General features: G+C 43.2%; 1 protein-coding gene across 4 annotated transcripts in view; it reads right to left on the reverse strand.

Moving 5' to 3' along the window:
* Window positions 1-17,214, reverse strand: part of sema6e (sema domain, transmembrane domain (TM), and cytoplasmic domain, (semaphorin) 6E) — a 174,120-nt gene that overhangs the window by 24,234 nt on the left and 132,672 nt on the right. For all 4 annotated transcript variants that reach the window (XM_044033667.1, XM_044033666.1, XM_044033664.1 and 1 more), the window contains one exon: window positions 11,212-11,289. In XM_044033667.1, the coding sequence (XP_043889602.1) occupies window positions 11,212-11,289 (78 nt within the window). The remainder of the gene's footprint in view (window positions 1-11,211; window positions 11,290-17,214) is intronic.

Consider the following 17,214-nt stretch of genomic DNA (forward strand, 5'->3'; position numbering starts at 1 on the left):
GATTAAAACTAGCAGATTTATAAGAACAAAAGTCGGGAAAATAGTGTTTTGTTTTTGTCAAGCAACCTCAACACACCACAGACTTTACCCTGAAATATTACCCCCCTCCCCCGGGTCCGTATTTTTTATTTTTTTTTCATACTTGGCCCTAATCGACGTCAAATATAACCAAACCAAAAAATAATTGATCCATCATAAAACCATAGACAGGAAGTTGCTAACAGCAGGACACACTTAAAGATAAACCCATGATGATGAAAACACAACCTTCCTCCTTGGTGGAGGTATTTATCTCGTCACTATACACTTTTATTGTATTTTGTGAATCAATCTGAATGAGCTCGACAACAGAGGCACATCTGAGCAAAAACAAAAAAGGTCAACCCTGTCAAATAAATCTATTCTTTTAAAATGTGCAAGTTCTCTCTTCCTGAACTCCTGTTATATCCTCTGGCTTTGCCTCCTTCTGAAGCTCTGCTGCAAAACCGACGAGAGACCCCAATCTGACAATTATCGATCTTCCTGCCTCTCTGCTGATAACTTGCATGCGATTGATTCGCTCCAACTCACACGCCGTCTTTCACCTCCGAGTCAATCACAAATCAAAGGCTCATCCAAGACGCATCCGCATCCGCCGAGCGGTGGAGTGACGGCCGTGCGAGCGGAGGAGCAGGAGCCGCTCGAGCTTTGGCATCAACGTCAACAACCCTCCCACTCGTTGAAGTGAACCAGATAAAACGCACATGGGCTCATGCTCGCCGCACGAGTGTAATGATCCAGTATCCACGCAGAAACACTTTGTACAGGCACGCACGCCTACTCTGTAACAAACCAATTAGTTCCTTATATAACCTGAACACAACCCAGCATTACAGTGTATGCAAACACAGACTCCCGGCATCTCGCTATAATTAGCGAACCTCACAAACACACACACACGAGAAATACATAACGCCGCAGACACATTTTTAGATTTTCCTTTCTTCAGAGTCGCAGTCGACAACACAAATACACTTTTCAGCTCCTGAGAGAAACAACAAAATCGCGAACGCTGAACCGAGGTGGAAGGAATAAAAATGAATCCTTTTAAGAGTCAGCGCTCGAGTCACCGACAACAACTGGTACAGAACAGTGTTGCTCAGATGTTAACAGGCACCGACACTTCACTCCTACACCATCTTACACAGGTGTAATGGTTATATTCAGCATTTGTTTTCGAGATCTTCCCACTGCTTCTAAAGCTATGTTTCTGAAACAAAAACAACATTTAAAGTTGCCTGGAAGTGGAGTTCAGCAGCAGCAAATGACCTATTTAATCAGGTTTATGTTGTTAACGCAGCACCGGGAAGTTACCAAGCCTTTAAAGAAGGGAAAGTATCGTGTTAGCGACCTGCTTAATGTCCTGTGCCCTTAAAACTCGGATAGTATCAATAAATAAAGGCGCCTTAAAAGAAAAGTTTGCAATACCAAATCGTCCTCATTTCACGTAAATGATCAGTTAACGGAGACAAACTTCACCAATGTCATGTGACCAGGATGTAAGCGAGGGATGCTCTGGAGGAGGCCCCCATGGCCTGGATTTTATAGTATCCAATTAAATACCCCAGGCGAGCTGAGTTCCTTTTCTGGGCTGCCCCAAGACCTGTCCTGAGGTAAAAGAGGAAACATTTGAGTCATCTTCCGTTTTCGTCCTGAAGCCAACCACAAAATGAGAATATATTAAATCGCTAACCAGGAGGCGACGCTACTATTGCATCTGAATGGATTGTGGAGGCTTCAAAAATGGGACTTGAGATTCTTATAGGTGACATCATGACCACTTGTGTTGGACATAAAAAAGTGGTATGGAGCAGCTGTGGTTTATAACACTATAATCCCAGCAATAAAAGGCCTGTGGCTGCAGTTTGTCCCCTGGATCAAAGCTGCTGACTGAGTGCGACCAGGCAACGGGAACATAAATTGTCAATGTATATAAACCAGACAGGAAATTCATTTGGTGAATTTTTAACCTTTTTTCAAAACATTTTTTCATTAGGATTTTATGAATGTTGGACATTTTAATGTTGTCTTGTTTTTATGGCTGTTTTTTTTTTTTTTTTCCAATTACTTTCCTGTTCAGTAAAGGTTTATTTATTTATCATTCCCATATTTGTGCATTAAAGCAGCAACTCCGCCCTCGGGATTCGGCGCGTGTTTGTGTGAAAGGGTGCAAAGAGGCTGCGGAGCAAACAGACGCTCGCTCGGTCGCACTTCCCTCCGTTACTCACAAACAACCGAGACTCTCGAACAGCCACTTCCTCTGTGGTTCCTGCGACTGGTCAAGGGTCGGGGAAATTATTATCAAGTCAAAGACGGCCTGGTCTGATGCTCTGCAGGAGTGTGGGAGAGAATTTATGACCGAGAGGCGACGCAATAATCACCGCAAATGGTCTGATCACGTCCGCAGCGAGGCTGTTTTCTCCGGCATGAATCAAAAAAGGCAAAGTGTTTGTTTTCTTAAGTTCATATTTTACGAGTTATTTAAAGCCGTGGTTCGGGGTCTACTTTTTCCACCCTTTTATTATCAACAGTCTCCCCCTGTAGAAAAAACTTTAAACCTTCAATAAATTCCACCTGCATACACATAACCCTGCAGCTACAGCTGGGTACAGGTATGGTATATCTTGGAAAATCCATATGGATGCATAAAACAGTCGCAGTGGGAGGAAAGGAAAGTTTACACCGGGGCTGTTGTCGGTGGAGTTCTTAGGGAAATAAAAACAGCTGATTGTCGAGTCTCACGTCTACTTTGGGGTCATGAAAGGCAATAAAAGTAAAACAGTGACCTTGAGCTTTTAAAATGGTTACAACGGAGACGTGGGTGCCAGATTTTGGTTCTCCGGTTTCCTCTCACCATCTAAAAACACTCAAGTGAGGGACGGAGAGAACAAGCTAACCTCGACTGAGGCTGAGAGTTCTGTTTTTACCATAGAGAGGATAAATCTGCACCCTGGCATGTCTGATTTAGAGCTGCAACGATTACTTTCATAATCAGTTAACCGAGTAACCGTTTGGTCCATGAAATGTGTCTTGTTTTGTCCAAAGACCGAAAGGATTCAGTTTTGAATGATTTCTTTGTTAATACAGAGCAAAGAAATGAAGAAAATATTCACATTTAAGAAGCCGAAACGATCAGAAATCTGGTTTTAATCATGAAAAAAGCCTCAAACTGATTCATCGATTATCAAAATAGCTCCTTTTCTGTCTTAATATATCACTAACTTCTCACATGTAGCACTTTTCACTCACAATTGAGTATAGAATTATTCATGTTTAACTCCAAAAACATGTTGCTACGAGATGTGTGTGATATTATGTCATGATACCTGCATGTTGTAATTGACATTTCATTTACATTTAATGGGGAAAAAGCTTCCACAGCACTGGCCGAGAAATTCCTTCTCGTCAAAGTGTTTGAAACGTGGACTCCGAGCCTGACGTGAGCTCCTCTGAAAGTCAACAACACAAAAGGAGTGAAGTGGGTTTTAATGGCACAAAGGCAGCAGCAGAATCCGGGGCCGCGGTTGTACATTTGCTACCTCTGCCTTATTTAAAAGCTCGGAATAAATGAATATGTAAATGGTTTTGTTTCAAAGGTTTCGCAGCCGGACAACACGGCGTTTCCTACCCTGCTGTTAAGTGCACTGGAGGCTTCAAGTTTCCACCTCACACCTGTGAAAGCCGCACACTGAACCGCTCGCACCAGTTATGTCACAATTCTTTTTTTTTTTTGAATTCTCTTTTAGCACGCCCACACGAGTGAGACTCAGATTTAAGGTCAGCACAGAGAAGCGTTCCATATTTTTTGGCGGACGAATATGAAAACAGCCTTCTCGTGTCAAACTGTGCACATAAATCACTCGGCTCGGCGAACGTCAGACGCTGGGCCGGCAGCGGAGCGACAATAAGCGAGTCCAAACAACGGGCTCTTACGCGACGAGCTGGAGCGAGCCAAAGCTTGTCAACAAAGCCGAGTTAACTAGCAGCGAGACGGGTCATCTTCACTCCTGGACAAGCACGTCAGACATGTCAGCGCTCGACGGCGCAACTGACCTTCTGTAGTGTTCATGGGTTGGAATAAAAAAATAAAAATCCGTCCAAACACAAGAAACCGCTGGCTGTCAAACGTTGACATCTGCCAACCCAGAAAAGCCTTTCAGTCTGCATGTCCGCCGTTATACTGACATTACATTACAAAACAAAACCCTCGGGATCTGAATTCTAAGTTGACGTAATTTTTTAATATTAATGTCATTGTTCTCACTCTCACTCAAGATTGTGATTTTATTTCGCACATCACAGGGAAAAAGAGGAGAAGATTTTTATGAATGCGGCGTTGACTGAGTCTCCAATAACAAGCCACACAAAGATGTATTCACGCCCAGCATATGCACAACAAATTAACACCTGCGTTGCGAAAGAGTTCATAAACAAGACACAGTGCAGGTACGGGGACTGGTTCCACAAGCAGCTCACGGGACAAGATGACGAACTGTGCGCGAGGACATGATTCAACTGCAGATGTTCGGTGTCTCGTCCGCGGAATGAGAATGAGTTACATTATTGACCTTCTTTTAATGTTTAGTGCCTCGTTACTCACCGTCTGTTGGCCTCGTTGGAATTATTTACAAATAATCACGAGTAGAATATGAATCACCGACATTAAAGCTGGGGACGCACAAGCCTAATCGGAATAAAAATCAGAAACTAATATCATTGCCAACGAGAGGTTTTGGATCCTTGTAACAAACTTTGTTTTTTTTTTTTACTGATGTATTTTCATTCCAAAAAAAAAAGAATAACTAACAGAAACGGAGGTCTCAGACGAGAGGAAGTGAAGCTTCTTCTTCTTCTTCTGCTTCTACCTTCGGGGAATTAGACGCCGCACATTTCATAATAGTCCATTCTACGCACACCACCATCGGATCATTTTACTTTGCGTCCACGTAAACGGCATTGTAAATTCTAATCGGAATCTTTTCGGAACGGAGAAATAAACATAGCTACGGCTTTTGTGATTGCTGTGTTGAGACGAAAAGTGTTTCAGAAACACAGAAACATTCAGACTGTAGCTTTAAAGGTGACATCGAATGCTTGTATCACACATATATGTTAGTTATGGAGGTCTACTTACATATATGAACTTGTTTTCAGGGTTAAAAACCTCCTAGTCGCTGCAAACGAGCAGATCAAAATATCTCCTCACTGACGCTCTCGTTTCAGACCAAAACCACACCCCTAGAATGTGGACTGTGTTGTGAATGGCCAGCCAACGAGAGCTTTCCCACTGTCCTGTGATTGGCCAGGTACCTGGAAGTGACGTAATAGATACACAGCTCCCCCTCTGGCACGGTGGATGCTCTGCATCTCAGCAGCTACAACGAGAGTAGTTCTTCTTCTTCTGCGGTTGAATGTACGCAACCGGATGTGCCCGGACTAGTGCCCGCACCAGGAGGCGCTACAGTGGTGAGAGGAGTGGTGAGGATTTCTGATGACGACATCAAATTAAGGAAGTGCCGATCCGCTTCGCAGAGCCCAGGAAAACAATACAACACTATTTTCTCAGCAGTGGCTGAACTGTTTGTTCTGAAACTTTAGGGTTTCATAAACGAGGTAACGACGCAGATACACACACAAACGCAGCATTAATTGGAGCGTCCGGTCTATGTGGGCTTTATGTAGCTAAGGATAAACTGCCTGAAATTGTAGGCAAGGGTGTAGCAGAATATTCAACATGTACTTTGACCCTTTTTTTTATTATGGTGTCCATGTTCAGTCCAGTAACATGGAGGAAGGTAGGAGGGGTTTATAACTGCAGCCAGCCACACGCGCTACGTAAACAGTGTGACATCATACCAGCACGCGACTGCGTAGTCCGCCTATAAATCCACTAAAGAAAGAGGAACGTGACACAGTAAACGTATACGGCAACAATGGGGGAAAGAAAAAGATCCACTTTCTATGGAAACGTGGATACATACCATTCTCCAAGCTTTACAAATAACATGCTTAATGACACAAATTAACTGCAAAACTTAAAACACTTCCTCTTGGTAACGGCTCTAATGTCACATACCGAGCTAAGAATACCCACAACGGCATCGGCTGTGTGTTAATAAGCAGCTTAAAAATAGTCCAGCAACAAATGTGCTACTTAATCTCCTTTGTCTTATTATTTGCAGTAAATGAAAGCCACATGTTGGTGACCTTCTTTAAATGATCTATGTGTCGGGGAAGCGGCGGGACGACAGCAGAGCGCCACAGCCGCGCTACTGAGGATCAAGAGATGGATTAACTGGGTGTTGTTTCAAGTGCTTTGTGTAATTTGTTAACAATAAGAAATACCGGCCGTATGCTCCAATAAGTTTCAATCTGCTCTGCACAGCTGACCTGCTTTTTCCTTCCAGCTTCTTTATCCGTCGTCTGTCCTTGGCCGTGTTTTGTTTTTGGCGTTGTCGCGCTTTGGCGACGGTGATCGTGTCAAATGCATTATGGATGACACAGAGACGTTAAAACAGCCCCCCCCCGAAAAACAGTTTGAAGTTGAAGGCGGGCGGTCGCGGAATCCTTCAACGTGTGCGATGAAGAGCGGGAAAAAGAGAAAGAGGGCTGTGAAAACTCTACTCTCCTTCTCCTTCATCATCCTCGCGATCGGCCACAAATCAGTCATTAAAATTTATGCCAACTCTGAATGAGAGGGGACTGGAGGAAATAAAAAAAGAGAGAAAAAGAGGCCGATAGTGAAAAGAAATGATGTGAGAGGAGATGGAGAGAGACGTTTGGGGGAGAGAGAAGGCCCCAGTAGGGTGATGACTATTGAGCTGCTTCATCATGAACTCTGGTCAGGCTCTTCCTGCTGCCTGATTCACATCACTTCATCTTTATACCTTTATACCGTTCTCCACTTTCACCATCTTTCCCTCAGCTTCTTCCAGTGAGATATATATATATATATATATAAACATGTGTGTGTTGAGGTCAGATTGAAAGTCTTTTGTCATTTTAGAGCCACACAGCACGAGCACGGCGTTTCCTTTCTTGAACATAAAAAAGCAAAGATGAAATACAGATGTTCTCTGACACGATTGCACTTTCTTTGCAATAAAATAAAAACTTCCACCCCTCTTCCTCACACTTTCTCCTTTTGGTTTTCCATTCACATTTCTGAGTCCCTCTCTCTCTCTCTCTCTCTCTCTCTCTCTGGCAGAGTCCTGATAGTTAAGTCTGCACAGGATATTTTGGCTGATCTCTCCCAGGTTCTGGTCCATTGGTTTCCAGTGCAGCTCTGTCCCACACGCTAAGCACGGACTCATAAATCAAACCCTCGGCGAGCAGCGCGGAGGACTTCCTCTCTCTTCCTCTCTCTCACCTTCCAATGACAGTGACTAACTCCCAACCTCAAACCACGCAACTAACCCTAATCATAATTACACCCTTAACTCAAATCATGAAAAAAAAAAAAACCCCACTCCTTAAAGTCACGACCAAATTAAAGGCAACTTTTCCAAGTCGCCGGCCAAGTTTTCTCGCTTTATTACTCACAGATTTTTAATAACATAACATAACATATTTTTTACGACATCTTATTACTTTTACTTGAAAGCAACAACACTTCCAATTCTTGAATCTTCTTTTACGTCCTGTTTTTTTCCTCGACACAGAGTTGGATATCAGTAGGACGTAGATAATCAGATTATCTGTTTGTGAAAAGTATTTCAAGGACTTTTTGTCGAATGACTCGGATAAAAAATCTTAATTGTAATATCTGGCAGAAAAAAAAGGTTTTATTCGACTTTTTCCTCAAATCACTCAGCCCTGTTTTATAGCAACAATATGTTGTGATTTGGTGCTATACAGATAAAATGAATTGTTATCAAGCCTTAAAAAGACCCTGAGGATGGAAACAGTGGGACGACCAGCACGTCTACATGTCATTAATCAACATGTTGCCTCCTGACTATTTAATCCATCCACACTCTACGAGGACTGGTGTAAAAAAAAAAATCTAAATTCAACGTCCTCAAATTGTGATTTTACAGGCGGATTATGTGCCTGATTATTTCTTGGCCGCGGCGCGGTGGCTTCGCGGAGTCTCGTCTTTGCCACGGGCTTGCCAGATGAACCAGCTGCGTGAAGTCTTTACACGAAGATAAGTAAACCAGCTGCTGGAAACAGCTGCTCGTCTGGCAAGGCACGACTCCAGGAAGTCACTTTGCCCCGGCCGAGGAACCGGCAAGAAAAAACCCCCCGAAATGGACACAGCCGAAATGCGAATGCACACGGAAACATGCATCTATAAGAAGAAAGAAATCCTATTTGCTTCTGTCCATGTGAGGCCAGAGGAAGGAAACTGTCCGAGTGGAAGTGATGCTACCTGCATGTGTGTGTGTGTGTGTGTGTGTTTATAACCAATGTACATAGAGATAAAAGAACGGTGATTTAGCAGCAGGTTGTACATCAGCCTCATGGGGATTTTCACAGTCCTCCACTGCCAGAAGGCACAAGACAAGAAAATAGTACCTTTTACTACCTCGACTCCTCCTCTTCCACCTCCACTACATCCACCTATCCGTCTCCCTATTCATGCATCCATCCATCCAACCACCCATCTTTCTTATTTTGCCAGACGGCGCAGTGGAACACACACACACACACAGCCGAACATCACTTCTGATTTTATGACACAGACGTCGAGGGAAAGCAGACGGAAGTTGTGGAGAAACGATATAAACTGTGTCATGAGTGCTCGTCCGGCCTGAAACTGTATATCAGTTGTATTTTAGCTGCTCGACAACGGCAGCGCGCACGTTTTCTGTACATGAAGCAGCATCTTGAACTTGTCTGTGTTAACTGACAAACTGAAATACTTCAATTTGGAACTGTCCATCGATTTAAGCCACTGTGAGAGAAGTCAGTTTTGTATGTATAGTTAAAATCGGTGTAATATAGCTCTGTATATTGTTCTCAGTGTCAGTAGTTTGAGCGTCAAGAGGAGGATGCTAATGGCGACAAAGCTAACACGAAGCTAACCACAGGACGACGTTGCCAACAGTGTTACCAATTCTGTTTTTTAAAAATCTTTTTAGGTTTCCCTTTTCTTTATTAAATTTATTTTCCTGTTACGCAGCTTGTCTCTATCGCTGTTACAAACTTGATTTTGCTGTTTACTGAACAGTGATGCTAACAGCTAAACGCTGCCCCTCAATAGAGGATAATTGTCCAGATTTCGGTCGCGATCGGGCCCTTGACAAGACAATCGTGGGTGCCGGATTATCTGGCCAAATTATCCTGCAGTGTGAGGGGATTAACAGGGTCTCTTCCTGGTTTCCAGCAGTTAATAAGTGATGCTGCCGACAGTCCGCCTCCTTGTCTGGGCTTTCTCAGGATTAAAACGTTGAAAATCAGTTTAAAAAAGTTTGTTGTGTCTTTGGTCTCTTGAGCCTCTAGGTTTTAAACGACTTGTGCTTACGAGGTGTCGACTGTTTTATGCTTAGCATCTAGCTTTCCTTTTCTTTAACTTGGACAGATTTAGCAGGAAAAATGGGGGACAGACACACAGCACCACAGGCCATGAGCCAGAATGGAGCCCACGTGGTGAACTATCAGCACCACTGTTTAGCCTCATCTTATCTACAAGTGCAGACGCGTCTTACCTTGCACTTGGGCTTTCTGAACTAACTAACAAACAAAGCTGCACTGATAACATCTGTTTACAGGTTAGGTTGAGTAAAGTAGGCTCTGTCACATAAAGAACTTTCAAATGTTGAGAAGTGATTTCTTATTTTCACTCTTTACCATCACTGAGGCTTTTGACGCGTTTGCTGCGGTTTCCCAGAGCACGTCTGTTGACGCTCTGTCTCTTTAGTCTTGCCAGCTCGGCTGTCAGTCAAACACGAGCAATTTCTGCTTTCCAAACACTTTTCAAACGGATTTTAAAAAAATAAAAATCACTCCGCACATTTATCGGTCTTATGAAAAGCAAAAAACCTGCAAGTCACAGATTCATCACGGCGAGGTTGCCCACTTGTAGATAAGTTATTGATTATCAAGAGAACGAGTGCAGCTACAGCAGATGCGGACAAATTACTGGAGAAGTGAGAGCAGATATGGAAATTATTGCCTCGGCTTCTGTTCGGCTGCGCGTTATTGACTGGGACAGGAATGCGTCCACTGTGACTGTGAGTTACTGAACTAATAACGTCTTAATATAGCTGTGTCCACTAATGTGCTTTCAGACTGACCAAACAATGCCGAGGCTGATCTCTCTAATTAGTACAACCTTCTCTGGGGGAGAATTAAAGTCTGAATCCTCCTGCTGGAGAGTTTGATTAGAAAGCAAATCTGCATTCTTCAATCCTTAGGTGGTTCGTGATTGGAGTCCTCAGTCTGAAGGAGACACCGACAATGAATCACCTTGGTTAGAACTTTGCTGCTGCCTCTTTATTAAAGTTCGGGTGATGTTTTTTTCTCTCTGGTGCACCTCCGTCAGTGAGTCAACATGCTGTGGTACTTAAGCAAGGAATCAGTTCAGAGCCAGTCCAAGGAAACAAGCTTCAAAGTGTGTTTCCATGCACTGGAATAGGTTGATCAATGTAAGCAGTAGGTGGTGAGATCACCTCCGAAGAATAAGAAGGTGCAACCCGATGACGTGTGTTACCGGTGTCGGATTGGTCATTGGCCCAAGCACTTCCGATATATCGGCATATTAACGGCAAACAATCGCTAGTCCAGCGAAGGCCCAACATACGGAGAGAAACGACTCTCACATTCACACCTAAAGAAGTTCTTGAAGACCCAACTCGTACGTCCTAGCACTGACCTTCACCTCCTCATACATGATCTCCTTCTGCACTTGGTGTCTCGTTAACCTAATCTGCATGTTTGTGGACAGTGGAAAAAATCCCACAAACCAGGATCTGAACTGGTGACCTTCTTGCTTTTGAGGCAATAACACAAGCCACTGCACCACCCGACAAAAACCCCTCAGAATGTCTCATCACATCAACACTGTGTTTTCCATTAGTCTGAATGAGAGTCGTCGGCAGCTTTCATTCATTTCACCATTCACATTAACTCAATATTGACGACCGTAATGACGGCTGTGGTGACATTCGTCAGCGCTACCCCATAATAAGCACCAAGTGTGTGTGTGTGTGTGTGTGTTTGACTTACTTGAAACCAGGTGAAACTGTGGCACAGCTGCCCGACTTCAGCCAAATGCAGTACGGGTCCCGGGAAGACAGACAGCTCCTGCACACACACACACACACACAGAGAGAGAGACAGATGGTCAACGGTGGAGGGAAGTGTACAGAGAAGCTCAGCAGATGCCGGCGACGTAACGAGGCACCGCTCTCTCGCCACCAGCATCACAACAATTTATCACTTTCTCTGTGAGAAGTGAGCTGGGAGAGCGTGTCCTGGCGTGAACCGCGCGTGCCCACGAGGAAAAGACGGAGAAAGTCCAAGAAAGAAAGAAGAGGAGGGAAAAACACGCGGCGACACTGCTGCTTTGTCACTCTCAGAGTGTGGTGTAAAATTACAATTATGATGGAACCGCAAGAACGCTGACTGCAACGCCTACATCACTTTTGTTATTTTACGTCACGTGATGAAACAAGTGTGGCCGTTAAGGCATTCTGCTTCTTGGTATGAACACACTAATTATCTCAGGCACAAAGGCAGACTAACAAGTATCCCCAATCTCGATCGGCTTTAATGGAACGAACGTAGACCGTAATAAAAAGAGACACAGGAAAGATCACAATCAGATTAGTGTTTGATTAGAGTCAGGACAGCTGAGCTGTTTTTGTTTTCTTACTGAAGTCAGTGGATTAAGAACACACTGGGCTTTTTTTTTTAATTCTTCTGCATCTCAAACAAGGCTTTAAAGTCCCAAACTGTAATTACTTCGCCCACATACGAGCAACGAGTATTTACATAAGGTGGGAGATAAAAATGCCGATGCACGGTTTCAGCTGATCATAACTGAGAAAAAGACAGTTCACTCATTTTCCTTCCTTTTCATTTAGTAAATCCAAAAGCAACATTTTCTTACTAAAATCAATCAGTAACATGTGGTTTTTTTTAAGTGAGGGGTTTATGAGGTACTTTCATGTAGCTTCTCAAATTTGAATATGTTGTGGTTAATTTGAGGGGTGTCGTCATTTTTCATTTTTTGTCAAAACGAGTAATTGATTCGGCGGTGGACTCAGGGTTCCCGCGCCTTTGTCGAGGCCTTTCCAGGACCAAGTGCTGAAGATTCAAGGACCACATTCAAGGATCTTGGTTAAAAGTCAGTCTTTGTCATTTTCTTTGGTGAGACAGAGTTCTTGGGAGTTTGCATTTTCCCCCCAGGTATCACGTCGTCAGCTGGGAGACAACTTAACGTCTTAACTGCACAACATTCGAGCACTTTCAACGAACCATGTGTTTTCAGGCGTAATTTTTAACGCTAAATCAATGAAGCATAAGCCATCTGACAGCAAGGTTACCTGCACACACTCATCCGACACATGGGAAACATGTTCACACACATCCAACTCCATTTTGTGTTGTTAATATAAAAACACATTAGACTGCAAACGCCAAAATAAGGGAGGGTTCAAAGAACAGTGGAGAAATGTAAAGCCACAGAGACTCCCAGTCGTGAGCAGACGAGTCGATGGCCCGCTCCTACTTAATGTACTGCACTGTACGTCTGTGTGTGTGTGATTCAGTGAATCAGACTGGAGATTGTTTACTTCCTCCCTTAAAGGCATTGACCAGCATCAATAACCATTAGTCACATTCCCCACGGTATAGATTCCCAGCAGAATCAAAACACCCTGTGTTCTCTCCGCCGCGCGTCACCTCTGCTTGATTAAACTCTTCCACTCATCTGCCCGCGCTCTGCGGAACGAGCCGCGTCATCTTCTCGGATCGCAAAACAACACCGGGTGTCGTGTGAACGAGTGGAGAGCGACGGCATCTTTACGTGCCATCGATCTGCCCAACAAAAGTGACAATATATGAAAATGAAAACATAAATGCCAAAAGCTCGCCTCTGGTGCTGCATTCGCCGCCACGTTCAACCAAAACCTTTTAATGGCGGGAAGCTTTTAATGAGAACTCCTGTGACCTGTTTTAAATAACTAGGAAAAAAAAAAGAAAAGAAGAAAAGACTCACAACTACTTTCACCGTTCAGTCTGTAAACACAACAGAGAAATCCCACCGAGACCACCGCGGCGTGTCACCGCCACGAAGACTCTATTCCCAGTCTGACGCCTGAAGCCGAGAACAGAGTGTCTGTTTATCTGCGAGTCAAAGTATAAGCATAGTTTAATGAACCCCAAGTTTATAAAGGAAACAAGGAAAAACAACAATTAAAAATAAAAACACGCACTCATCACCGGTCGACCTAGAGATGCCAAATCCAGAATAATTTTTCCAGCTTAATTATCATGCCCTCCAAATGTAATATACATAAAATGCATCGTTGACCTGCAAAACAACCTTTTTTTTTTTTTTATGTGACTCGTGGAAAAGTGGTCTTTCAAACGTGTGATGTTGTTGTTGTTGTTCCTCCTCCAGGGAATTGATTTTCTGTGATCAATCAAAAGCCCTGCAGTTTGTACAGATTAGAAGATGCTAATGAAGTGTTGTTCTTTTTTTGATATGTGGATTGTTTGGTCAGTTTGGTGAAGACATTGAGAAAGATTGGCCAATGCAGAAGTGCTTGGAACTTGTAATCTCTTAACTGGCCACCGGGGGGGGGGAGATACTGCCTTGTTTTATTCCTTGTCACCGGTGCGTCGCTAATTGATCTGTGTTGGTAATAAATAGCGTAATACATTTAAATGTGGACCAAAAAATGAGTTGGTGTGTTTAGAAATAGGTATACGTATATATATATATATATATATATATATATATATATATATATGTATATATATATACGTATACATATATATACACGTATATATATATATATATATATACATGTGTACATATGTATACATATGTGTATATATATATATGTATATATGTATGTGTGTATGTATATATATATATATATATAGATACACACACATATATATGTATATATATACACATACACACATACATATATATATACATATATATATTTATATATATATATATATATATATGTATATATATATAAAAAGATAATAACAGGGTTTTCTTTAGGGTGTGGCTACAGTGTGATTGACAGGTGTGCACCTAGAGATTCTCCCAAACATGGTCTCTTCTAGTTTTTATAAAAACTAAGATGGCGTGTAGTTCAGGAAACATTAATAAAGACGTGGATGTTATTTGACGACAAAAGTAAACATTAGCGTTTTATCCGAAGACATTTAAACTTGAGTCCAGTCTGTCAAACTTGTTCCAAAACGTTAGATATCCTGTGATGCAGCAAAGGAAATCATGGTCACAGCAGTGGTCCACACGTTTTGGTACAAAGCATTTAAATTAGAAATATTTAGGCTTCACTAAACCGGCTGCCACTGCTGACTTGAATGATTTCTGTTACGTTTGATTCTCTCTGTACCTGCACACACACACATACACACACACACAGGAAGTGAACCATTTTAACTCCAAACTCGTCATTTCATCATCAAAAAACCCACTTTTTTGTCCAGTTATTTTCCGTGCCTTTGCTCTGCCGACGCATCACAGACTGAGCACCGCTGTGTATCGAGGTCTAGAAATGACTCCAGCCTGCGTGTGTGTCTACTGATATGTGACACAGCTTTAATAAATGATTCATGCCCTCACCACACACTGTATATGAATCTCCCTCCCTCTCTCTCCCCACTGTGCTTGCCTTCCCCTCTCCGTGTTCCTTCAGTTACATGACAGGAGTGAACCTCTGAACCGCTGCAGCGGTGGAAACGCGGGCCAGATGTTTCCCCGCTGCGGAGTTTGGACGTAGGCGACGTCGCGTTTTCCACGCGCGGCCTCTTCTTACGTGACGGCGACGCTCGCATGCGTCCCTCGCCGCTCTTTAAAGCTCGGGCCGAGCCAGACTTCTCGCTCGCACTCTGTCACGCTATGATGAACGCAGAGGTGTCTATGTTTCGCCCGCAGCCACACTGTGTAAGGAACATCCATTAGCCGCTGAGGGGAGATGGGGATTTATTCGGCTTCTGAGGCTGGGACTCATAACTTCCAGCTGTCACTTGGACAACATCCCGGGAATAACACAATACACATAGACTTAGTCGAGATGGTTTCATCTAACACTGCGTGACGCTGCTGCTAAATAACTAACCTCAACAAGGCCATTCAAAGAAATATGACATTTGACTGTCTTACCTGGAAGCTGATGGGAGGTTAATTAATCGCACATTTTTTCTTTTTGTCCCATTATTTTTTTCTCAGTTTAATGCTCTTATCGTCATAGAAAAGTGGATCGGCTTTCTTTGTGCTAATGTTTTTTTTTCACCCTGCATATTTTGAGTTATTCCTCTTATTGTGAGAGACGCACAATAATAACAGAGACTGTGTATCACCATACAGTGCTGTGAATAAAGGCAGACTCTGTCCCGTGGTTTAATGTTGTTGTTGCCGTAATTAGCTAATCCGAGCTAAAGGAGCTAGCTAGCTAGCTAGATATCTATCTATCTATCTATCTATCTATATATATATATATGTATATATATATATATATATATATATACACATATATAGATATATATACACATATATATCTTATTTTCTTCCCCATTGGTAATAACAGTGTGCTAAATCTGCACATGTGGCGACAACTCTACGGAGAGAGAACGGGTCAGCTGTAAAACATACCAATAGTTTAAGTCACAGTGTTTGGAGGAGAAATTGAAGGTGAACAGTAAAAACTTTAACTGTCCGCTGTAAACTTCCATCTCTGTTTAAAGGTGGACCTCCCCCTGTTTCGTCCCGAGCGATGGACGGTCATTATTGGCGCGTTTTTACCTACCGCGGATAAAAAGCACGGAGAGAAAAATCTCCCGTAATGACGTACGCGCGGTACGTTTAAGTTTAAATGGGTTTTATGACTCATCTGTCAAGAGCAGGAGGGCAGAATAATGTGATCAACCCAGAGAGCCACAAACAAAAACAGCCAGCATTGGCTCTTTATAATCGTCCTCTCCTGTGCTGTGCTTAGGTCGCGCTCGCGTGGTACATAACTTTTCCCATTATCGTATACCGTCCCCATTTTTGCTTCCGCTGTGCTTAAGGTAAAAATAAATACACAGCTATCCTTGAGAAGACCACTGAATTGGAAAGGATGTCATGGAAAAACAGAGAAAAAGATCCACAGGGTCCTGAAGGTTTCAGGTCTCCCTCTGCTCCCGCATTGTATTTTTCCTTCTTATTAAAACTCCCATTTCATACGCTTCCTAGCCGTTATTTAAAAACATTTTTCTGAAATCTAATACTGGCAGCGGGACCTCAAATGGGGAACAAAAAAAAGAAAGAAGAAACCTGATGGTGCAGCGAGAGAGAAAGAGAGAAAAAGCCAGGAATAAGTGAAACGCAGACATGTGGAGAGCAGGCGGTAGGAAGCCCAGAGATGGAGTAAATCTCATCTGGAGGGAGACGGACTCGATGGTGTGGTGAAGGAGGACATGGTGGAGGAAACCTGACCTCCTGGGCTGGTGCTGATGAGGCTTATAAAGCTCCTAATCCCAGAAGGAGGTGCAGTTTCTACAAAGGATTTGGGGATTCAGTCACCCCGCGAGCTCAAGTAAAGCAGGCCCTATCCATTCTCTCCTCCCCGGTCCTTCTTTTCCTTTTCTCTCTCTCTACTTCAGCTTCGAGGAAAAATAAAAATGCTGCCATCGGTGGCTCCCGGCCAATCAGCTGGATCCAATTTATGAATGAGCGATGTTAAGAGCTTCTCCAGGCCCTTTGCAACGAGGGCTAAGCATGCTATGGTGGTGAACGTATTCCCCGATGGAGCCAAGGGAGAAATCGAGGGGTTGAAAAAGGGAGAAGTCGGGGGGGCCCAACATTCCTCACAGCCCCAAAAATAGATCCCAAAGCTGGGGAGCAACTACGCTATAGCTGGGGTTAAAACATCGCCTGACAAAACAAAAGGCTGTGGAGAAAAAAAAAGGAAATAAGAAAGAGATGCTTGAAGGCTCCGCCGCCGTGCTCCGCTCATAAACTTGCACTAAAAGCAA

The sequence above is a fragment of the Solea senegalensis genome, linkage group LG9 (assembly GCF_019176455.1).
Source record: "Solea senegalensis isolate Sse05_10M linkage group LG9, IFAPA_SoseM_1, whole genome shotgun sequence".
NCBI classification, from domain to species: Eukaryota; Metazoa; Chordata; class Actinopteri; order Pleuronectiformes; family Soleidae; genus Solea; species Solea senegalensis.